This window comes from Oryctolagus cuniculus, chromosome 7 (assembly GCF_964237555.1).
Source record: "Oryctolagus cuniculus chromosome 7, mOryCun1.1, whole genome shotgun sequence".
Taxonomy (NCBI): Eukaryota; Metazoa; Chordata; class Mammalia; order Lagomorpha; family Leporidae; genus Oryctolagus; species Oryctolagus cuniculus.
Window position 1 is genome coordinate 12,772,605 of NC_091438.1, and position 25,608 is coordinate 12,798,212.

The 25,608-nt window shown below is 44.4% G+C and overlaps 1 protein-coding gene across 7 annotated transcripts in view; it reads right to left on the bottom strand.

Annotated features, from left to right (window-relative positions):
• Positions 1–25,608, bottom strand: part of RBM33 (RNA binding motif protein 33) — a 150,497-nt gene that overhangs the window by 116,675 nt on the left and 8,214 nt on the right. For all 7 annotated transcript variants that reach the window (XM_070077227.1, XM_008263877.4, XM_008263875.4 and 4 more), the window contains exons 2-3: positions 9,775–9,853; positions 1,079–1,127 (exon numbers count right to left, since the gene is read on the bottom strand). In XM_070077227.1, coding sequence (XP_069933328.1) covers positions 1,079–1,127; positions 9,775–9,853 — 128 coding nt within the window. The remainder of the gene's footprint in view (positions 1–1,078; positions 1,128–9,774; positions 9,854–25,608) is intronic.

The window sequence follows — 25,608 nt, forward strand, 5'->3', positions numbered from 1 at the left end:
CCTCTCTCTCTCTCTCTGCTTCTCAAATAAAAAATTATTTTTTCACAAAAATATTGCAAATGAAATTAAAAAGGCAATCTAATTGGTTGTGACAAGTCAAAGATTTGAAATATCTGAAATACCAATACTACTGATGAATCTCAACCTAAAAGTATAATGAGCTTGAGTATAACTGTAGTGAACAGTCATCATAACTTTTTAAATACACACACACATACACACACACACACACAACATATAGATATACACACATTAAAGGTAACTGCTGGGGCTGGCACTGTGGCATAGCGGGTAAAACTGCCTCCTGCAATGCCGGCATCCCATATGGGCTCTGGTTTGAGTCCCAGCTGCTCCACTTCCGACCCAGCTCTCTGCTATGGCCTGGAAAAGCAGCAGAGAATGGCCTAAGTCCTTGGGCCGCTGCACCCACATGGGAGACAGGGAAGAAGCTCCTGGCTTTGGATCAGCCCAGCTCTGGTCACTGAAGCCATTTGGGGAGTGACCTGGCATCTGGAAGACCGCTGACTCTCTCTCTGCCTCTGCCTCTCTGTAACTCTGCCTTTAAAATAAATACATAAATCTTAAAAAAAAAAAAAAAAAAAAAAAGTTGGAAGTAAAATAAAAAAGGTAACTGCTGCAAAGTTTTAGTGATCAAAGAGATTTGAAAAATCTACACTAGGTTTTAGACTTTCTTGGGGAACGTTATGCTTAAGCGTGTTCATCTTAATGCATGGCTCTGAACACCTCCCAAAAATAAATTCTTGACCCAGTATGCAAAATATTAAACTCTAAATATCACATTCTTTTAGGGCAAGGAGTAATTTTACCACACTACTATCACAAATCCAATACCCACTAGAATGCCTTCGATGCAGCTGAACCTTTCAGGATTTGCTTCACAGTATTTAATAGATTAAACAATCAGCTCTTTGTGAAATTAAAAAATAAACCAATTTACAAAAATGTAGTCTATACCCAACTTCTTAGTTACACATCCCATATTTAAGCAATGTATTCCCGCATTCCAAGTATAGTAAAATAACTACCGTTTTGTTTCAAAAGGACCTCTACTTCTTACCTTTTTTCCAGATAGCAAATCTTCTCCAAGTAAGTCGTCTTCCAGTTCGCTGGGGAGAAAAAGACACACACCAGTGTATTGTTTGTACCAGACTGGAAAGTCCACAGGTCACTGAAATTACCAACGACTCCAGAGTTTGTGGACCTCCATGTTAACTTTGTTCTATATTCCTGTATTAGTAGTAAAAATGTATTTCCAAATACTGAGGAAGCATTTTTTGTCTTTTAAGTATAATGCTTTGATAAGGAGGTACCTCACTGGACTTCTAATCTTGGTTTCACATCTCAATATAATCTCTTGATTAAATGGACCTATTAAATAATCAATGCAAGAAACTCTACTAAGTAAATTCAAGTTTTCTCTTGTCTTCAAAAATGTATGAAGAAATAAGAAACTGTTCAATATCATTAATTTAGAAGATAAAAACCAAAACCGTAAGAGACCAAAAAACAGGGCCAGCGCTGTGGCGTAACTGGTAAATTTGCCACTTACAGTGCCGGCATCCCATACGGACACTGGTTCAATTCCTGGGACACTGACTCGAGTCCTGGCTGTTCCACTTCCAGTCCAGCTCTCTGCTATGGCCTGGCAAAGCAGGAGATGGCCCAAGTGCTTCGGTCCCTGCATCTACGTGAGAGACCCATAAGAAGCTCCTGGTTTTGGATAGGTGCAGCTCCAGCTGCTGTAGCCATTTGGGGAGTGAACCAGCAGATCGAAGACCTCTCTCTTTGCCTCTGCCTCTCTGCAACTCTGCCTTTCAAACAAATAAATCTTAAGAAAAAAAAAAAAAAGACCAACAGACATTCATTATCATTCACAAAAACTAAAAAAATAAAGAAATTTTAAAACTACGCTGAGGACATAAAATTAAATAATCCTAGCAAAAGGAATTTGCAATTTGTCCCCAACATAATTCTGTTTTGAAGTGATTTAGAGAAGGCCTTCTCACAATTTGAAGTAGAAATTCTAAGCAAATCAGGAAGTTGAAGGTATTTTTCAGCATTTATTTAAAGTAATTTTTGATTGATGAAGATGGCTACCACTGGATTATATTTTTAATTCTAAGGAAATCAATCTTTTACAAGCAAATGTCTTTAAAAACCAACATTAAAGAAGAAGATATACCATTAAATGACTACAATTTTTATGTGCAGATGCCCATGAACACTGCACCAATGTTCTTACTGGGATTGTTACTCCTTTCTTCCAAAAGCTATGGCTACAAAATTCTACAGGTTTTGAGACATCAGCACCAACACTATTTTAGTCCAAAATTTATTTTTAGCATGCAACTTTGCAGAATACTATAATCTCCAGGAACACATTTGTGGAGTTAAAACAGAAACCCACATTTCTTTGTAACACATTTTAGAACTAGAAACAACCTGGCAAGTCACTTAGCTATTTTAAGCTACTCTGTTGTAACTCCTCTACCCTCATTGTATATAGGAAAATATCTCAATAACTTGCCTAAAGCACAGAGCAGCAACACATGCAGCACAGGAACAATCCTTGAAAAACATGATACAGCCCTGCATACAGGTGCCTGTAAGAATAATGGACACCTTCTTCCAACATTTTGGAACCACAAATCATCTGCCAGATATATTGTTTAGATCATCTGTGTTACAAGCTTCTGTGCCCCTCCAGGGCCAGGGGAAAAAGGCTGTCTAGTAAACAATGTGAACAGCCCTATTGGGAGACCAGGAAAAGCACCTGGCTCCTGGCTCCTGCCATCAGATCAGCGCGGTGCGCCGGCCGCAGCGCGCCGGCCGTGGCGGCCATTGGAGGGTGAACCAACGGCAAAAGGAAGACCTTTCTCTCTGTCTCTCTCTCTCACTGTCCACTCTGCCTGTCAAAAAAAAAAAAAAAAGAATCCGATTAGGTGACCAAGGACATACGAACACCTCTTTAAAGACAAGCACACCTCTAGGCATCACTTGAAATAACTAAAAGTGGAAAATAATACCATTTTTTCCCAGGGCACAGTAATTCAGATGATAACAGGAACAACTGCCAGTAATTTTACAAGCAAAAAATCTAGTAAGTATTTGTGAGTTTCACACACAAAAAAATAGAAAACAATTTTAATGACTACTTAATTTTTTACCCCAAAACATTTTTAAAGATACAAGATCATTATTATCAGCTATAAATTGAGCAGGAAATACAGAAAATATATACACCAGTACTTGTTTCCAGGACTAGTAAGAAAGCAGGGTGGTCCAAGATCAAGTAAAAAAAGAAAAAAAAAAAAAAGGCAAACCAGCAAGCAGAGTAGGAAACATTAGGAATAAGTCCATAGACCTACAACTGCTTAAATAAGAAACTAACAAGATTCATTCAGTATCTCATGTGCCAGGGACTGCACTCTTTTACATGCATTAGTTTTTTTTTTTTTTTTTTTTTTGACAGGCAGAATGGACAGTGAGAGAGACAGAGAGAAAGAGAAAGGTCTTCCTTTGCCGTTGGTTCACCCTCCAATGGCCGCCACGGCCGGCGCACCGCGCTGATCTGATGGCAGGAGCCAGGTGCTTCTCCTGGTTTCCCATGGGGTGCAGGGCCCAGGGACTTGGGCCATCCTCCACTGCACTCCCTGGCCACAGCAGAGAGCTGGCCTGGAAGAGGGGCAACCGGGAGAGAATCCGGCGGCCCGACCAGGACTAGAACCCAGTGTGCCGGCACCACAAGGCAGAGGACTAGCCTAGTGAGCCGTGGCGCCGGCTACATGCATTAGCTTCTAAACAGGTAGAGTAACCCTCTCAGGTAGATCCTCAGATTACCCAAAATATGAAGACACTCACTGACATGTTAAATAATTTGCTTAAGGTTACCTAGCAGGAAATGATAACACCGGTAGCAAGTGAACTCAATCTAGCTTCAGAATCCAAATCCTGGGGCGGGCGCTGTGGCACAGCAGATTAAGCTGTCTTGGCAAAGCTAGCATCCTGTATGGGCTCCAGCTCAACTCCCGGCTGCTCCGCTTCAGATCCAGCTCCCTACTGATGTGCTGGGAAAGCAGAGAAGACTGCCAAGTCCTGGAGTCCCTGCATTCACATGGGAGACCTGGATGGAGTTCCAGACTCCTGGCTTCAATCTGGCCCAGACCCCAGCTGTTGCAGCCATTTGGGGGAGTGAAATAGCAGTTTGAAGTTCTCTCTCTCTTCTTTCTCTCTCTTTAACTCTTGACATCTAAATAAATAATGAATAAATCTTTTTTTTTTTTTAAAGAATCCAAATCCTAACTACAATGTACCAAGAAAAGTGCTTCTTTAACATCATCGTAAAGTTGGATATTCACAAAAGATGTACACAGAAGGGAAGAAATTTATTATTAAATATTTAAAGTATCAAAATGACATCAACTGTTAGGGCCAATACTGTGGTACACCTGCACTGCCAGCAATCCATGAGTGCTGCTTGAGTCTCAGCTGCTCTACTTCTGATTCAGCTTCCTGCTAATGTGTCTGGGAAAGCAGCAGCAGATGACCCAAGGGCTTAAGGCCCTGCCACCTATGAGGGAGACTCGACAGAGTTCCTGGCTCCTGACTTCGGCCTATCCAACCTCTAGCAGGTTGTGGCTATTGAGGGAATGAAATCAGTGGATGGAAGCTCTCTATCTCTCCCTTTCTCTCTGTAACTCTGCCTTTCAAATAGACAAATAAAATCTTTTTTAAAAAACTACATCAACTAGCATTGCCCAGCCCTGACCATTGTGGCAGTCTGGAATATGAACAGAGAGTAAGTGGAAACCAACTCCCACAAAAGACCAATGGATCTATCTCCCCCACCCCCAGCCCCCGGCATTGTCTTTCAAATAATTTTTTTTTAAAAAAATGGTTTAGGAGTTGTAGCATAGCAGGCAAAACCACCAGTCCCCCATGCCAGCATCCTATATGGGCACCAACTCAAGTGAGTCCCAGCAGCTCTACTGATCCAGCTCTCTGCTATGGACTGGGAAAACAGAAGATGGCCCAAGTCCTTGGGCCCCTGCACCCGTGTGGGAGACCCAGAAGCTCCTGGCTCCTGGCTTCAGATTGGCACAACTCCTGCTGTTGTTTTTTTTAAAGATTTATTTATTTTAAAGGCATAGTTACAGAGAGGCAGAGAGAAAATCTTCCATCCGCTGTTCAGTCCCCAAATGGCACTGGTTCAAGTACAGGCTGTTGTACGTCCAATCTAGCTCCCTGTTGATGGCTGATGCACCTGGGAAGGCGGCAGAGGATGGCCCAAATCTTTGGGCCCCTGCACCCACATGGGAGACCTGGAAGAAACTCCTGGCTTCCACCTGGCCCAACCCTGGTGTTGCAGCCATCTGACGGTGAATCAGCTGATATTCTTTCTTTCTCTCTCTCTCTCTCTCTCTCTCTCTCTCTCTCTGTATCCCTCTTTCTGTATCTCTCCACTTCAAATAAAGAAATCTTTAAACAAAAAAATACAGGAAAAAGATTACAAATCTGACTACATTATTTAAAAATCTGTTTAGAGACATTTTATTTTTATTTTATTTATTTATTTATTTATTTGACAGGCAGAGTGGACAGTGAGAGAGAGAGACAGAGAGAAAGGTCTTCCTTTTTTTGCTGTTGGTTCACCCTCCAATGGCCGCCGCGGCCGGCGCGCTGCGGCCGCCGCACCGCGCTGATCCGATGGCAGGAGCCAGGAGCCAGGTGCTTTTCCTGGTCTCCCATGGGGTGCAGGGCCCAAGCACCTGGGCCATCCTCCACTGCACTCCCTGGCCACAGCAGAGAGCTGGCCTGGAAGAGGGGCAACTGGGACAGAATCCGGCGCCCCAACCGGGACTAGAACCCGGTGTGCCGGCGCCGCTAGGCGGAGGATTAGCCTAGTGAGCCGCGGCGCCGGCATGTTTAGAGACATTTTTAAAGGAAAACATGAGGCCAGCACTGTGGTGCAGGGGGTAGACACCACACTGCAGCGCCAGTATCCCATATGGACGCCAATTCAAGTCCCAGTTGCTCTACTTCTAATCCAGCTCTCTACTGTGGCCTGGGAGCACAGTGGAGGATGGTCCAGGTCCTTGGGGCCTTGAACGAGTGTGGAAGACCCGGAAGAAGCTCCTGGCTTCTGGCTTTTGATCAGCTCAGCTCCAGCCATCGTGGCCATATGGGGAGTGATCCAGCGGATGGAAGACCTTTCTCTCTCTGTCTCTACCTCTCTCTGTAACTCTGTCTTTCAAATAAAATCTTAAAAAAAAAAAAAAAAAAAAAAGGAACACATGTCAGACTGGGGAAAGGAGTGGAGTTATTACAAAATAACAAAAAATAAACTTTCAGAAAGTATAAAAGATCCCTAAAATCAATACAGAAAGAAAAATGAATACAGATAAGTAGAGATGATTCAAAGAAGAAATTCAAATGATGAGTAAACTCTCTATATTTTATTCTGCTCACCTTCAACACTGCCTGATAGACCACTTCCTCTTCTTTTTTTTTTCTTTGAAGATTTATTTATTTATTTATTTATTTATTTGAAAGGCAGAGTTACAGAGAAAGAGAGGGAGATAAAGAGAGATCTTCCATCCAGTGGTTCACTCCCCAAATGCCCACAACAGTCTAGGCTGGAGCAGGCCGAGGCCAGGAGCTGCTTCCAGGTCTCTTGCATGGGTGCAGGGGCCCAAGCATGTGGGTCATCCTCCGATGCTTTCCCTAGCACATTAGCAGGGGGCTGGAAAGGAAGTGAAGCAGCCAGAACTCGAACCTGGAGCCCATATGGGATGCCAACACCACAAACAACAGTTTTACCTACTATACCACAACGCCAGCCCCAGATCTTTTCTTCTGTAAGACTCAGTTCTAAGCTCTACTCAACTTTTTAACACAATTAATGATTAGATTAATTTCATGGATCAGCTTGCTGTTAGAGTATTTCTGCAAAGATCAGCATTTCAATCAGTAAACTAAGTAAAACCAAAAGAGCAGAGTGTGGGCAAATTCACCTTCACCTTCTCCCCCAGCTGAGACATCCATTTTCTCCTGCCCTCGGACAGTCATTCCAGCCTCAGCCTCGGACTCAGATCACTGGTTCCCCAGTTGTCACGCCTTTAGGACCGGCCTGGAGCTACATGACTGGCTCTCCAGTATCTTCACCTTGCAAAAGGCCGACTGTGGGACGTCTCAGCTTCTATAGCCATGTGATTCAATGCCTCACAGATGACCGATAGATTGATAGCTAACTGCCTTATTGGTTCTCTTTCTCTGGAGAATCCTGACAAATACACTACAGTGTATTGAAGGACAATAAACAGTTGGTAAGACTTACAAAGTTTGGGTTTTTTTTTTAATATTTATTTATTTGAAAACAGAGTTACAGAGAAAGTGAGATTATTTTACGCTCTGATTCATTTCCCAAATGGCTGCAAAGGCCAAAGCCAGGAACCTAGAGCTCCAACCAACTCCACTACATGGGCGGTAGAGGTTCAAGTACTTGGGCCATCTCCCACTGCTTTCCCAGGTGTTGAGCAGGGAGCTGGATCAGAGGGGAGCAGCCGGGCCTGGAAGTGGCACGCACACAGAATGCCAGCATCACAGGCAACGGCCTGAACAGCTGCAGCGCAAAGTTAGGCCCTGGAGTTTTCACTGCGGGTTATTTTCTGAGACTTCCAGACACTGCTGTTCACAAACAAGAACCCAATATTCCATTCAAAGTAATATATCACTTTTGTTCTTTACATTTACCTGTATAATTAAACTTTCTGACTGCAACTCCAGTAAACTTAACATATCAACACAGTATTTAAAATAGTAAGAAAGTTTGTAAAATGATCATTCCTTGGGGCTGGCGTTATGGCACATGGTTTAAGTTGCCAGCAGGATAACGGCATCCCACATGAACTATATGAGCACCGATTTGAGTCACCGTTGCTCCACTTCCAATTCAGCTCCCTGCTGATAGGCCTAAGTAAGAAACAGAAGGCCCAAGTATATGGGGCCCTGCCACTCTTATGGGAGACTTGGATGGAGTTCCAGGCTCCTGGCTTCGGCCTGGCTCAGCCCAGCCCAGGCCGTTGCAGCCATTTGGTGAGTGAACTAGCAGACTGACAATCAATCTCTCTCTCCCCTCCTCTCTCCATGTAACTTTGCCTTTAAAATAAATCTTTAAAAAAAAAAAATAATTTCTCAACCCAACACCCAGATTAATTCCCCCACAACCACTATACCAACTTGACAACTAACAGTGTGTCTATGTGTTTTTTTTTTTAATTTTATTTTTAAAGATTTATTTATTTGAGAGGCAGACTTACAGAAAGAAAAATGGAGAGACAGAGAGGTGTTCCATCTGTTGGTTTGTTCCCTAAATGGTCACAATGGATGGAGCTGAGCCAATCCAAAGCCAGAAGCCAGGAGATTTTTCCGGGTCTCCCATCTGGGTGCAGGGGCCCAAGCTTTTGGGCCATCTTCTATTGCTTTCCCAGGTGATAAGCCAAGAGCTGGATGGAAGTGGAGCTGCCAGGACATGAACTGGCACCCATATTGGATTCCAGCACTGCAAGCGGAGACTTAGCCTACTATGCCACAGCCCCGGCTCCCAACTATGTGTGTTCTTAAATAGGTATTTTCAGTTTCATCAAATCAGGGAAATGAAAATTAAAAATATAGTCAGATAGTATCCAGCAAGTTTCAAGGGCAAAATTTTCAAGTCCAACATACAGGAAGTGTGTGGAGCTACAGGAATTCTAGCATACAACTACTTCAAGAATAGTTCTGAAGCTGGCATGTTGGGCAGGAGGTAAAGCCGCTGCCCGCAACACCAGCAACACATACGGGCACCAGTTTGTGTCCTAGCTGCTCCACTTCCAGTCCAACTCCCTGCTCGTGGCTTGGGAAAAGCAGTGCAAGATAGCCCCAGTGCTTGGGCCCCTGCACCCATGTGGGAGACCTAAAGGAAGCTCGAGGCTCTGGCTTTGGTCTGGCCCAGCTATAACAATGGCAGCCATTTAGGGAGTAACCCAGTGGAAGATCTCTCTCTCTATATATATAACTCTAGTTTTCAAATAAATAAATCTGATTTTAAAATCATCTTAAAAAATAGTTCTAAATGTCCAAAAACTCAATGTCATCACTGAATGGAACACACAAAGAGAAAGGAAGACCTAAGATCTGCTCTGGGAGCCGGCACTGTGGCACAGCAGGTTAAAGCCCTGGCCTGAAGCACCAGCATCCCATATGGGCGCCGTTCTAGTCCCAGCTGCTCCTCTTCCGATCCAACTCTCTGCTATGGCCTAGGAAAGCAGTACAAGATGGCCCAACTCCTTGAGCCCCTGCACCCATGTGGGAGACCTGGAAGAAGCTCCTGGCTCCGGAATGGCACAGCCTGGGCTGTTGCCGCTACCTGGGGAGTGAACCAGCGGATGGAAGGATGAAAGACCTCTCTCTCTGTCTCTACCTCTCTTTGTAAAAGGAAGGAAGGAAGGGAAGGAGGGAGGGAGGGAGGAAGAAAGCAAGCAACCAACCAAGCAAGCTCTGCTCTGACCCCTCATGCAATACAAGTCTGGGCTAGGAGGACCTTAGGAAGCCTTCAGCCTGGAAAGCTCACTTTAGCCCACAAGGGACAGGTCCACTTAGGGAGCAGCATTAGACATCCCACATAGTGTTTTCAATGACAACCTCTATGGAGCCAGCTGGTAGCATCAGAGAAGTCAGCACAGACTCCCAGGTGAGGCACGGGTGTGCACTTACCTGTCCCAGTCCTCATCCGCAGCTCTTCTCCTCCAGGACCGTTCTGCGCCAGGCTTATCAAACTGGTCAAAGTCATCATCTGTGAGGAAAAGTCACATCAGATTACTAAATTAAGACAGACAGACAAGAATAACGCTAAAACAACTTATGTAAGGATTCCTGACTTGACATTTTAAAATACAACTTCCAATTGCAACTACCATGGATGCTGTAGTCATTTTTTATTAATTACATTTTATTGCTATGCAATAAACTGTACATATTTATGGGGTACAATGTAGTATTTCGATACACTTTAATGATAAGATTATGATAACTGGCATCTATCACTTTACAATTCAAGATTTCTTTGTGGTGTGAACATTCAAAAGTCTTTCTTCTAGCTATTTAGAAATACACAATATGTTATTGTTAACTATTGTCACCCTACTGTGCAACAGAACACCAGAAGGATTATTTTTATAGTAAGGAAAAAAATACTTTTGAATTCAATAAAAGTAAACCTTTCTGAGGTTTAGTGGTTTTTTTTTTTTAATTTTTAAGCATTTTTTTTAAAAGATTTATTTATTTATTTGGAAGGCAGAGTTACAGAGAGGCAGAGGCAGAGACAGAGAGATCTTCCATCCTTTGGTTCACTCCCCAAATGGTCACAATGGCCGGAGCTGGGTCAATCCGAAGCCAGGAACCAAGAGCTTCTTCTGGGTCTCCCAAGTGGGTGCAGGGGCCCAAGCACTTGGGCCATCTTCTACTGCCTTCCCACACCATAGCAGAGAGCTGGATTGGAAGTGGAGCGGCCGGGTCTCGAACCATTGCCAACATGAGATGCCAGCACTGCAGGCAGTGGTCTTAACCACTATGCCACAGTGCCAGCCTCCTGTAGTCATTTTTAATAACAAAAGATTTTTAGGGCCTAGTGCTATGGTGTGGCAGATAAAGCCGAACTACCTGCAATACCAGTATCCTATACACATGGGTGCTGGTTGAGTCCTGGCTACTCTACTCCTGATCCAGCTCCCTGTTCACGTACCTGGGAAAGCAGTGGAAGATGACCTGAGTGCTTGGGCCCCTGCACCCATGTGGGAGACATGGAAGAAGCTCCTGGCTTCGAACCAGCCTAACTCCAGCCATTGTAGCCATCTGAGGAGTGAACCAGCAGATGAAAGATTCTATTTCCCTCTCTCACTCACACTCTCTCTGTCCCCCCCACTCTGTAACTCTACCTTTCAAATAAATAAATCTTTAAAAAAAGATTATTAAAACACAAAGTTTTAGACATCAAAAATCATGCAAAATTTTGTTGAAACCAGACAAAAAAATTTTTTTTGACAAAGTTAGACAGTGAGAGAGAAAGACAGAGAGAAAGGTCTTCCTTCCATTGGTTCACCCCTAAAATGGCCACTAAGGCCAGCCTGCTTCACCGATCCGAAGCCAGGAGCCAGGAGCTCCCTCCTGGTCTCCGATGCGGGTGCAGGGCCCAAGCATTTGGGCCATCCTCCACTGCCTTCCCAGGCCACAGCAGAGAGCTAGATTGGAAGAGGAGCAGCTGGGACTAGAACCGGCGCCCATATGGGATGGCAGCGCCACAGGCGGAGGATTAACCAAGAGAGCCACGGCACCGGCCCCTGTTTTTGTTTTTTTAATATTTGCTTATTTATTTGAAAGGCAAACTTAGAGTGAGAGAAGGAATGACAAAGAGAGAGAGAGAGAAATCTTCGAACCCTGGTTCATTCCCATAATGGCTACAATGGCCAGGGTTGGGCCAGACCAAAGCCAGGAGCTTCATCCAGGTCTCCCACATGGTGCAGGAACCCTAGCACTTGAGCCATCTTCCACTGTTTTCCCAGGGGCATTGGAAGGAAGCTGGATCACAAAGTTGCAGCTGGGACTCAAACCAGCACCCATGTAGCACGCTGGCACTGCATTGTGGTGGCTTAACCTGCTGTACCACAGCGTCAGCCCCAAAATATTTTCTAAGATAATGAGTTCTGAATATATGTTCTTACTATATAAAAAAAATTGATTTTCTAGAATACTTTTTATAATATTTTTATTAATCTTCACATTTCTCCAAATTCAGAGAAAGCAATAACCTTACATAAAGAAAGTAGAAATAATGTAGAGTCTTGCTAAGCAATAGGTAGATAAATAACACAAGCTACATTGTTTTCTAGTAGTCACATTTTTAAAAAGTAAAAAGAAACAGGTGAAATATTAAAATGTAAAATTGTATTTAATATATCCAAATACAAAAAGTATATACTGATCAATACAAAAATATTAATAGGAAATTTTACATTTTTCTCCATACTAATTGAATTATTTTGGTACATGTGAATGTGGATGAATTGTATTTTTTTTTTAAAGATTTATTTTATTTATTTGAAAGGCACAGTAACTCACAGAGAGAGAGAGGCAGAGACAAAAATCTTCCATCCGCTAGTTCATTCCCCAGATGGCTGCAACAGCCAGGGGTGGGCCAGAGTGAAGCCGGGAACTTCTTCCAGGTCTCCCCCATAGGTGCAGGACTTGGGCCATCTGCTGCTGCTTTCCCAGGCACATCAGCAGGGAGCTCAACCAGAAATAGAGCAGCGTGGGCCCTGCACCCGCATGGGAGACCAGGAGGAAGCACCTGGCTCCTGGCTTTGGATCGGTGCAGCGCGCCAGCCGCAGCAGCCATTTAGGGGGGTGAACCAATGGAAGGAAGACCTTTCTCTCTGTCTCTCTCTCTCTCACTGTCTGTAACTCTACCTGTCAAATAAATAAATAAATAATCTTAAAAAAAAAAAAATAGAGCAGCTTGGGCTTAAACCAGCACCGATACAATACTCCACAACGCTTGCCCGGACGAGTTGTATTTCAAGTGCTTGGCCGTCACGTGTATCAAGTAACTACTGAAGCAGACAGTGAAGAAAACAATTCAGAGCACAGCAGTTGGGGCTGGCATTGTGGCACAGCAGGTAAAGATGCCACCTGCAATACCGGCATCCTGTATCAGTGCTGGTTTGAGTCCCAGTTGCTCCATTTCTGATCCAGCTCCCTGCTAACGCCCTGGGAAAGCAGCAGAGAATGGCCTAAGTGCTTGGGCCCCTGCATGCACGAGGGAGACCTGGATGAAGCTATTGGCTTCAGTCTGGCCCAGTCTCAGCTACTGCAGCAATTTGGGGATTGAACCAGCAGATGGAAGAGTTGTCTGTCTGTCTCTCTCTCTCTATTCCTCCAACTCTGCCTTTTAAATAAATAAATAATTCTTTGAAAAAAGAAAGTACAGCTTTTTAGAGGCCTTAGTTTCTATTTCGGTAAGTGACTATTATCTTCTATTTTATGCATTTGCTGGAAAAGGAAAGGTGACAACATATGTTAAAATAGAGGGACTGATAGTGACTCCTGATACACATTTATATTATTAGGAAACAACTGAAATTGAGTTTTTCTAGCTCAGACACACACACAAGGAGGTTTGAGAAGCAGCAACAGACACTTTTTCCCAGAAGTATACTAGGGTAGCCAAATACTTTGAAATTATCCCCCCTGGGGCTGGAAATAAAGCAACAAAGTTTTAACAAAGTAATATATCAAGTCTTACCAAATACTCCCAATCAGAACAGGTGCTTTAAAACAATCCAAGAATGAAAGACATTGAAGAATCAGTAGTTTCAAGTTCAGTGTTTAGAACAAGTTTAGAACAGTGTAGGGAGCCCTGGGCCCACTCCCTATGAACGTGGTGGAAATCATTTCTTAAAAGACAATCAGTTTAAAGTCCCTGGTAATGATTCTAAGGTTATACAACAAATAAAAATGTATACCAACAAGAAGCCACGGTTTTTTTAAACAGGATCACGCCTCCTGTTTCCCCAGAAGCTCAGCAAGCTTAGACCCCACCCCAGACTGCTGCAGTACACAGGGTTCCCAGTCCCCCAGCTCTCAGTGGGAGAGCTAAGACTTTGCATTTCTCATCCCACCCCCACCCTCCTACTGCTGAAGCTCAGTTCTGCATAAGTGCGAGTGAGAGGTGGGGCATCCTTATTCCACCTAGGCCCCTCTCACAGGACAGACATCACTGGGCCCCAACAATCCCCGGCCTGGCTCATGAACAGCAGGTTCCACACCAAGAGTCAGGCTGAGGAGATCTGAAGTTGCTGCCTTTCCCACCTTCCAGCATTCAGGTCGTTAAGAGAAGGAGTCACTCACACACCTCTACCGCTGTCCTCACCCACAGCACAAGTGTTGTGACTCAGAGTTGGGGTAGGGGAAGAGGCAGGCTTTAGAACAAAGCTCCAAAACCCTCCTAAAGGAACTGACCTGAAGTCCAAGGGTGCTCTCAAAATATTGCAAGGGTTGGTAAGAGGTAACTGGGGAAGAGTGCTGAGAGTAACTAGAGATGGGACAGACCTGCTGGCCAGCAGCTTTGCTGGTAAGAACAAGTCTCAAACACTAACCTTGGCCACTGTCCGTTCAAAGGAACCTAAGCAAGAACAATTCCATCTATAAAGTGATCAAAGCCCCTGGGCGCTGGGGAAGGTGTGCTGTCATCCCAGGGTGACACTGGGCATCACCAAGGCTGTGGTGCCTGAGGAGAAGCATCAGAGGCCTTACACGGCAGGAGGCAGGGGTGCAGCAGGAACAGGCCTCACTAAAATAACCCAGTCAGCAAAGCAGTAAACAGGCAAACAGCAGCAGTAAGCACAGGGGTGGAGGAGGAGGGAGATGCTAGAATAAATTATCTGTATTTTGTTTTCAACAAAAAATTACAAGTTATAAAAACAAACAGATAAGCTTAATTTATAAACCATCACGGGGGAAAAAAAGCAGAAACTGCCAATAAGAGGACCAGCTGTAGAATCTGACAGAGAAAGATGTTTAGTCATTATAAATACATTCAAAGAACTAAATGAAACAATGATCAAACAACTAAAAGAAAGTATCATGATAATGTCACACCAAATAAATAATACAAACTTATTAAGAAGAATTAGGAACCAGCACTGTGGGATAGCAACGGCAAAGTGGTAAAGCCGCCATCTGCAAAGCTGGCATCCCATATGAGCGTCAGTTCATGTCCCGGCGGCTCCACTTCCAATCCTGCTCCCTAACAGCCAGAGAAAAACAGCAGAAGATGGGCCAAGTGCTTAGGCACTTGCACCCACATGGGACACCCAGAAGAAGCTCCTGGATAGTGGCTTGGCCCTGGCCCAGCACTGGCCATTGCAGCCATCTGGGGAGTAAACCAGCAGATGGAAGATTTCTCTCTTTCTCTCGCTCTCTCTTTCCACCCCACCACTCTTTCAAATAAATAAATAAATGTTTTTTTTAAAACACACACACATACACATAGAGATTCTGGAACTAAAATGTATTTCCTAAAGCAGATGGAGGGACGTCTTAAGGGCCAAATAAGATACACAAAATCATCTAGTCTGGCCTTGCAGGCGGGCCTCAAATTCAATAAATCTATAGCAGGTTAATTTTTAAATTGGTAATTGTGTATGGCCTTGGGATGACATTATATAGATCCAAATGGTCCTTGGCAGAAAAAAGGTTCCCCATTCCTGCTATAGGGACTCAATGGTAGATTTGAATGGGCAGAAAACTTAGGGAACTTAGAAGCAGATCAACAGAAATTATGCTATCCTAGGCCGGCGCTGTGGCTCAATAGGCTAATCCTCCGCCTTGCGGCGCCGGCACACCAGGTTCTAGTCCCGGTCGGGGCACTGGATTCTGTCCCGGTTGCCCCTCTTCCAGGCCAGCTCTCTGCTGTGGCCAGGGAGTGCAGTGGAGGGTGGCCCAAGTGCTTGGGCCCTGCACCCCATGGGAGACCAGGAGAAGCACCTGGCTCCTGCCTTTGGATCAGCACAGCGCGCCGGCCGCGGCGGCCATTGGAGGGTGAACCAATGGCAAAGGAAGACCTTTCTCTCTGTCTCTCTCTCTCTCTCATTGTCCACCCCGCCTGTCAAAAGAAAAAAAAATTATGCTATCCAAGCCAGGAAAATCAACACAGCCTCAGAAAAATGTGGACCATCATTAAGAATACTAATACATATGTAATGGAAGTACTAGAAAGCAGCAGGAAAAATACCCAAATAACTAAAAGCTAAAAACTTCCAAAATTTACTGGAAAACATTAATCTATACATGGAGAAAGCATACGACAGCTTGAAAAATATACAAAAGACAGGCTCTTCACCACATTATGGGTAACTTCTCCTGAGGGCAGAATGCTAGGTAGGAAGATAGAAATTAGCCTACATATGTGAAAGGGGCCTAAGAAACACAAAGCATCCGTGGAAAGGAATGCAGCAGCTTCTCAAGTACATCTAGGAAGCAGCCCAGTACTTTACACTATGAAGTCTTGCCCACACCGCAGCATTCCCTCCAAGGAAAACACCCCAGGAGAATCCTGTTTGCCTTGCCCAAGAGGGCCATCCAGTCGGATAACACTGGGTAATAAAACCTTTGGAGGACTTCACCAATTTCACATACAGGAAACTCGATATCCAGGAGATGAGGGAGATGGGATGATGGGAAGAACTGGACCCAATTCCCTTGTAAGCCACAGTCTAAATGCAAACTGGGCTCTTGGCTTCTTGCTGGGATGCCCACCTGGCCTCTCTTGCTGACCCTAGTCTGAGTGACTGGGCACTCTCTTGGAACCCTCTGGAGATGTGCCCAACAGTTCTGACATGCATTACTTCGTTAAACCTCGCTGCCTTGCTTACCACTGCCCTGTCTGGGACCTGAAATTCCCCTATTCCAGCCATCTCCACTAACGTATACATCCAGAAAGTTCAAACTCGGAATACAGTGATGCACAAATACATATATGACAATCAAAATGTTTGAAAGGAGGAAAGTTTCAAAGTGGCAACAGGAAAATGACTCAGCATTTACAACAAAACTGCATTACTAACTCTCATCAGAAACCACTGCTACTACAGGCAGTGGGATAGTCACTGTGAACAAAGAAAGAAACCAATACCCAGCAAACTATCTTCCGTAAATTAAAATGAAATGATGGGGGCTGGGGATATGGCGAAGCAGGTAAAGCCGCCACCTGCAATGGTGGCATCCCATTTGGGCACCGGTTCATGTGCTGGCCGCCCCACTTCCATCTAGCTCCCTGCTAATGGCCTAAGTGCTGGGGCCCCTGCTACCCACGTGGGAGATCTGGAAAAAGCTCCTTGCTCCTGGCTTCAGTCTGACCATCTGGGGAGTGAACCAGTGGATGCAAGATCTCTTTGTAACTGTTTGAAATAAATAATTTTTTTTTTTTTTTTTTTTTTTTTTTTTTTTTTTGACAGGCAGAGTGGACAGTGAGAGAGAGAGACAGAGAGAGAAAGGTCTTCCTTTGCCGCTGGTTCACCCTCCAATGGCCGCCGCTGCAGCCGGCACACCGCGCTGATCCTGGCAGGAGCCAGGAGCCAGGTGCTTTTCCTGGTCTCCCCTGGGGTGCAGGGCCCAAGCACCTGGGCCATCCTCCACTGCACTCCCTGGCCATAGCAGAGAGCTGGCCTGGAAGAGGGGCAACCGGGACAGAATCCGGCGCCCCAACCGGGACTAGAACCCGGTGTGCCGGCGCCGCAAGGTGGAGGATTAGCCTATTGAGCCACGGCGCCGGCTAAAATAAATAATTTTTTAAAATGAAGTAACAGTATTCATAGATAAAAAAGCAAAGAAATGTGTCCCTAGAAGATCCTTTATAATTGGTTATATTGTGTACCCCCAAAAATATAGTCTTACTCCCCCCATGAATATGATCTGATTTAGAAGTGTCTGCAAATGTAATCTAAATGAAATTACACTGCATACTATGGTAAACACTAAACACAGTGACTGGTATCCTCATAAGGAGATGGAGACTGGAGACAGAGGAGGAGAAAATGACCATGTGAAGCCAGACACAGCCACAGCCACAAGTTCCAGGAGCAGGCAATCCTGAAAAAGGCAGAGAGGAACTCCCCCAACAGCCTGCAACGGGCGGGCGGGCGTGCAGTCACCCTGTCTGCACTTTAATATGGATTCTGGCCTCCTGCACTGTGAATAAAAATGTACTGTTTTAGGAAACTCAGTGTGTGGTATATTTGGATATGTAGATTCTTGTCTTCCACTGAATTTGGGAAATACTCAGTCATTAGTCTCAAATATTTCCTCTGCTGCTTTCTCAACCCTCTTTTCTTCTGAGTTTCCCATTTGTATATGAACACACTTAAACACCATAGGTCCTTTAGATACTGTTCATTTGTCTGCACTGTCTTCTCTTTCTGCTCTTCCAACTGAAAGATCTCAGTTGACCAAGTCTGCTGATCGCTCCTTCTGCTTGTTCAAATCTACTATTAACCTCTTCGGAGTTGACTGCAGTTACTGTGATTTTCAGTTCCAGCAGTTGTTTGTTTCCTTGTCATAATTTCCCTTTGCTAACACTCCTGTTTCATACATAGAACTCCAGATTTCTTTTCGTTCTTTTTGTCTAAGACATTTACTTTAAGCCTTTGTCTACTAAGTAGAAAATCTTGGATTCCTCATTAGTGGCTTCTGTTTTTGGTGTTTTTCCCCTTGTGAATGGGCCATACTTGCTGGCTTCTTTGTATGCATTGTAATTTTAACTTTTAAACTAGACATTTTAGATACTGTACTAACTCTGAAAACCTTAGATTCTCCTCTCCCCCACCTGTTAGTGCTTAATGAGCATTGCAGTCAACTTGTTTAATGACTTTTCAATTTTTAAAAGATTTATTTATTTATTTGAAAGGCATAGTTACAGAGAGGCAAAGGCTGAGAGACAGAGAATCTTCCATCCGCTGGTTCACTGCCCAGATGGCCACAACAGCTGGAGATATGCCGATCCAAAGCCAGGAGCCAGAAGCTTCTTCTGGGTCTCCCACGCGGGTGCAGGGGCCCAAGCACTTGAGCCATCTTCTACTGCTTTCCCAGGCCACAACAGAGAGCTGGATCTGAAGAGGAGCAGCTGGGACTTGAACTGGCACCCATATGGGATGCCGGCACTGCAGGCAGCAACTTACCCGCTATGCCACAGCGCAGCCCCTTAATGACTTTTCTAAATTATTGTTTTATTACAAAGACTATTATATTCCTTCTTGAGGCCATTGAATGGTCTGTTGTTTCCCTACTAAACTGACAGAGATTTCCTTAAGTGGCTGGGTCCAATAAAAAGGGGAAAATGACCAAATCAACAGGAAAAACTGGATGGAGGGGGTGCTTGAAGTAATGGGGAGCCTCCACTGACAGCCCATCAGTGATCAAATGCTGCAATCAAGATACAACGCTTTTAGGTTTTCTTTTAGGATCAGGAACAGGATAGGGATGACTGCTCCTATCACTTCTATTCGCATTGGATTGGTAGTTTTACCCAAGGCAACCCGTCAAGAAAAAGAAAAGGAATTCAGATTGACAAAGTACTAAAACTGTTTTCAGTCAAAGCTAACATGATTGGTTGCCTATGTAGCAAATCAGATGAATCTACCAAAAAACCACTAGAACAAAGCTTCCCATCTGGGCACAGTATGAGTCACGGCTGCTCCATTTCATAGCTAGCTCCTTGCTTATGCTCCTGGGAAAGCAGCAGAGGATGGACCAAGTGCTTGGGCCCCTGCACCCACGTGGGAGACCTGGATGAAGCTCTCCGCTCCTGGCTTCAGCCTGGCCCAGACCTAACTGTTGCAGCTATCTGGGGAGTGAACCAGTGGATGGAAGATATATATCTCTGCCTGTCTGTCTCTCTCTCTCTCTCTCTGCCTCTCCTTCTGTTACTCTGATTTTCAAATAAATAAACAAATCTTAAAAAAAAAAAGACAATAGGGGCCAGAGATGTGACACATTGGGTTAAGCCAACGCCTGCAGCACAGGCATCCCTTGTGGATGCCGGTTTGAACCCTGACTGCTCCACTTCAGATCCAGCTCCCTGCTAGTGTGCCTGAATGCAGCACAACATGGCCCACATGGGAGATCAGGAGGAAGCTCCTGGATCCTGGCCCAGCCCTGGCAGTTATGGCCATCTGGGCAGTGAACCAGTGAATGGGAAATCTCTCTCTATCTGCCTTTTCCTCTCTCTCTGTAACACCACTTTCAAAAAAAATAAGCTTAAAAAATAAGCTTAAAAAAAAAAAACAAGAATTAGAAAATAAAAACTGCAGTACTTACATAAACATAGGCAAATAGACCAATGAACAGAATAGCCTGTACAGAAATACACCCGAACATACCATGGATAACTAACATGTTACAAGATGAGAAAGATAACTTTTAAACAAATGGTGCTGGAACAACTGGATAACTACTGTGGATTCTTGGGTTAAGCATAGACTCCTTATATGTGAAAACAAAAGCTCAACAAACAGAAGAACAAATTGATAAACTAGACTTCATCAGAATTTAAAACTTTTATTCTCCGAAAGACTTCATGAAGAAAATGAAAACAAACCAGACTAGGAGAAACTCTGCAAAGTGTTATATAGTGTATTCACAAGTTCTGTGAGTTGTCTTATCCCTCTATCAAACACAAGTGTATGGGCTGTGGGACTGCAGAAGTCAGCCAAGTAGAAGTGTAGGGTAGTGTTGGCATTCCACTTATTGTCAGCATAAATGGAAGCAGCCTTATGGTACTGAGCCTTTAACCTGTGGGGCCAGCTCTAACTGGATAATTAGTGCCAAAATTGAATGGAATTATCGGTGTAGGAGAATAACTGGTCAATCCAGTATAGTCAGCAATCAAATTTTGTTTTAACATTACCAAAGACTGGATGACGTGCTGGGGAAGGGCCAGGATACACCACCCTCCCAGAACATGGACGTGTTCACCAACTCAAAAGCTCCTGAGGCTTAGTTGGTTGGGGTCCCAACACACACTGATGACTGCACTTAATCTGTAGCCTCTCTCACTCCTGGCAGGCAGGGGTGGCGGCTCAAAGTTCTAACACTCTAACCTGTAAACACATGGCTGATTTTCCTACCAGCCCAGGCCTGAAGCCACTTTTCCCTGCTGAGCCATCTCATCAGCACAGAAAAGACAGTAAATCCAATGGGGCTTCAGAAGCCCTGTACCAGGTACTAGAAACAAACAAAAAAAAGATAAGTATTTTTCTCATTCCACGTATAGTGTCCCTCCAAGTCATGTACACCAAAACCTCATAATCTGACTTGATTTAGAAATAGGGTATCTGCAAATGTAATTCATTAAGACGAGGTCATTCTAGATTAGAATGGGCACTAAATTCAATGACTGGCATGGCAATTCCACTTCTGGGCAAACACCCAAAAGAACCAAAAGCAGGGACTGCAAGAGGTATTTGTACATGCATGCTCACTGTAACAGCCAATGGAAAGCATCTGGCAAGGGACATCTACATACACTGGAACTCTGTTCAGCCTCAAGAAGGAAGGAAACTCTGACACACGCTGTAACACTGATGAACCTTGAGGACATCATGTTGAGTGAACTAATGACAAAAGCTATGAAGCAAGCTCATACATGAACTCTGTAAGCCTATTTTTATTCTTGTATTCTTTGCAGTCACTTTTTAAAGTGATTCTTTTTAAAGTTTCAGCTTTTATCAGTCAGACTAAGCAGAACCAAGGGAAGAAAACAGCTTCCATTACTCCAGAATTGTAAAGAAACAATGTCGCCTAAGTGCCAAGGGGAAGATGAACTCAGCAAGATAATGCCCTCTGTGAAGAATCTCCACTAGGGTCATTTTAATGAAGGGAGTCAATTTTCCTTATCAAGGCTAAGGACATCTCACAGAATTTCTACAATTTTCCATCAAGCAACAATTAGACACCTGAAATAAACACAACCCATTCTTTCCTCCTTTTTTGCAAAAACCTGGACTTGGATTAGAAACCTAAGAGGTCTAGCAACTGTTTTGTCTAAGGGTCAACAAACTAGTACATAAGCCAAGGAGGGTCCACTACATGTTTCTAGCGACCACCTGCTTACAAAAACAAGCTTTTGGGGTCAATATTTTAGTGCAGGAGGTTAAGTCGCCACCTGCTACATGAGCATCCCATATGAGTGCTGATTAGCAGACTGGCTGCTGCACTTTCGAGCCTCCTCAATGCTGAAGTGCCTAGGAAAGCAGAAGATAGCCAAAGAACTTTAGCCCAGGCCACCCACACTGGAGACCCAGATGGAGTTCCTGGCTCCTGGCTCCAGCCCAGACGTCCTAGTCATTTGGGAAGTCAATCAGCAGGGGAGAACCGACACTCTCCCTCTCTCCCTCCCTCTCATAAATAAAACTGTTTAAGATTGTTTAAAAATAAAATGAAAACTGGGGTACTGTGGCACAGCAAGTTAAGCTGCCTCTTGGAATGCCTACATCACATACCAGGAGTGCCAGGGCAAGTCCAGCTCTCTGATCCAGCTTCCTGCAAACGCATCCTGGGAGGCAGCAGATGATGGCTCAAATGCTTAGCTGCTGCCACCCACCGGAGACTCGGGCCCAGCCCTGAGTGTTGCAAAAGATCTCTGACTCTCTGCCTTGCAGAAGAAACATTTAAATAACAACTTTTAAAAATGAAAACAGAAACATTGGAAACTAACAAATATCCACTGCTAAATTCAGAAAGCTTAAAAAAAGAAGTATCTAAGAAAAGGGAAATGTAAAAACTTAAAAACTTCCAGGGAGAAAAAGGTCACATAAAAATAATTAGGGGCCAACACTGTAGCACCACAGGTAAAGGCTCCACCTGAGATGCTGGCATCCCATAAGGGCACCAGCTTCCATCCAGCTCCTTGTTGATGGCATGAGAAAAGCAGCAGAAGATAGCCCAATTGTTTGGGTCCCTGCCATTCACAGGGGAGACCCCTGGCTCTTGGCTTCAGCCTGGCCCAGCCCTGGCTGTTGCCATCATCTGGGGAACAAACCAGCAGATTGAAGTTCTTTCTCTTTCCCCTCCCCCTTTTAAACTCCAACTTTCAAATAAACAAATCTTTAAAAAAAAAAAAAAAAAAACACAGCAGTCAGAATATCATACTTTGGGGCTGGCACTGTGGCTGTCTGCAGTGCCAGCATCCCATATGGGCACCAGTTCAAGTCCCAGCTGCTCCACTTCCAATCCAGCTCTCTGCTATGGCCTGGGAAAGCAGTACAAGATGGCCCAGACGCTTGGGCCCCTGTACCCACGTGGGAGACCTGGAAGAAGCTCCTGGTTCCTGGCTTCAGATCAGCACAGTTCCAGCTGTTGTGGCCATCTGGGGAGTGAACCAGTGGATAGAAGACCAGCACCCTCTGTCTCTCTCTCTCTGTCTCTCTCTCTCTGTCTCTGCTTCTGCCTTTCAAGCAGATAAATAAATCTTAAAAAAAAAAGGAAGCCAGAAAACAAAGCAATACCATCAAAAATCTAACTAAAATATGGGACTGGCATTGTGGTACAGTGGGTTAAGCCACCACCTCCGACACCCACATCCATATGATCACCGGTCAAGTTCTGGCTGCTCCACTTCTGATCCAGCTCTCTGCTAATCTGCCTGGGAAGGCAGCGGAAGATGACCCAAGTGCTTGGGCCCCTGGTACCTATGTAGGAGATCTGGGATGGAGTTCCAGGTTCCCGGCTTCAGAATGGCCCAATCATAGCAGTCATTTTGGGGCCAGCAGTTGAAGATCTCTTCTCTCTGCAACTCAGCCTTTCAAATAAATTTAAATTTTTTAAAAAAAGAGAAAGAGATCAAGGGGAGCCCTTGAGCCTCTACATGCTTTAAAAAAGAGAGAAGAAATCTAAACAAAATCAATTCAAAATCTAGAATTCTGGACCTAAACAAACCACTAATTAAGTGAGAAAAGCTAAGAATTTGTTATAACATACACGAGACTCCGAGGTAGGCATTTGCACCAGTGGCTTAAGCTGCCACTGGAGTTGCCCCACTCCCGTATCAGATTGCCTAGTTCAAGTCACAGCCTTCCTGCTTCTGATCCAGTTTCTTAACTAAGGTGCATCTTAGGAGCAGCAGATGATGGCCCAGGTCCTGGGTTCCTGCCACTCATATGAAAGAAAGAATGGCATTCCTTGCTCTTGATTCAAAGCCTGGCCCAGCCCTGGCTGAACTGAGCATTTAGGAAATGAACCAGCAGACGGAACAGATGTCTCTGCTTCATTCTCTCTTTGCCTCTCAAATAAAAATAAATGACAATTTTACAGTACTTAAAAAAATTTTATCTTAAACACATCCACTCCTGTAAGCATTAACTATATTAATTTGAAAACATAAAACTAATTTTTCTAGAAAATTTTAAATTGTAAAAGCTAAAGAGACCAATAATGATAGCATTGAAAAAACAAGTTAAAAAGGAATCAGATCCAAATGACTTTGTAGACAAGAGTTCCTCCAACATTTGATAAATTTCTACACAGTCCCAGAACACTACACCATCATTCCAGGAAACCAACCTATATTACGAAATGCAGGATAACCCATGGGCACACACAAATACAAAGGACAAAAACCAGTAAGTCAATCTCTCTTGTGATCATAGATAAACCCTAAAAGGAAAACCAACAATATATTTAAAAGAGCAAAACATGCAGATTAAGAAAGAAGGTTGGAACCTAAGAATTCATGGTTCATTCAGCACTGAAAATCTTATCATTACATTCTGTTAAGAAATTAAAGAGAAGACACACAATCCCCTCCATAGACACAGAGATAGCTTTTGATAAAATTGAAAACTCAATTAAACTTTCTACGGCATGAGTTGTGGTACAGTGGTTAAGCCACAATTTGGGGTATCTGTTAGGTCTGGAATAGCTCAGGGTCCCCAGAAAGGGAGAGACGGAAAAATGAGACAGAGTGCTTTATTTGAAGCAAAGAGCTTGGCCACTGTCTATTCTTGCAAACTGCAAATTTTCTTTTTAAGATTTTTTTTATTTATTTATTTGACAGGCAGAGTTACAGACAGTGAGAGAGAAGCAGACAGAGAGAAAGGTCTTCCTTCCGCTGGTTCAGCCCCCAAAGGGCCGCAACGGCCGGAGCTGTGCCAATCTGAAGCCAGGAGCCAGGTGCTTCTTCCTGATCTCCCATGCGGGTATAGGGCCCAAGCATTTGGGCCATCCTCCACTGCACTCCCGGGCCGCAGCAGAGAGCTGGACTGGAAAAGGGGCAACCAGGACAGAATCCAGCACCCATATGGGATGCTGACGCCACAGGCAGAGAAGATTAACCTACTGCGTCACCGTGCCAGCCCCAAACTGCAAATTTAGAACTGAGTTTTTATCTGGTTAAGGAGGGAATATGCCACTACAGGGGGGAGGGGGGATACAAGGCAGCTGGTGAAGAGTAGGGGGGGTCTTTGAAGCCCAGGGGAATTTCCCTCTGCTCTATTTCACAAGATGCCCAGCACAGCTCATCTGCTCTGCCATCTGCATTGCAAGGAGTCAGGTAGGCTCTGGCACCCAGGGTCTTGACAAAGCAGGGGAGGGAAGGCGTGACATATCCACGTCCCAGATCCGAGTGCCTGGGTTCAAGTCCCGACTCCACTGCAAATCCAGCTTCCTGGTAATCTCATCCTGAGAGGCAGCAGATGACGGCCCAAGTACTTGGGTCTCTGCATTCACATGGGAGACCCACTCTGAGTGAGTTCTGGGTTCCTAGCTTCGGTCTGGCCCACCCGAACTGTTGCAGGAATTCTGGAAGTGAACCAACAGATCAACGATTTTTGTGTGTTTCTGCTTTTCAAATATAAATAAATAAATAGGGCCATTGTTGGGGTGTAGCAGGTTAAGCCACCACTTGCAACACCAGATCCTATATCACAGCACCAGTGGAGTCCTGGCTGCTCCACTCTGGATCCAGATCCCTGCTCACGTGCCTGGAAAGGTGGTGGAAGATGG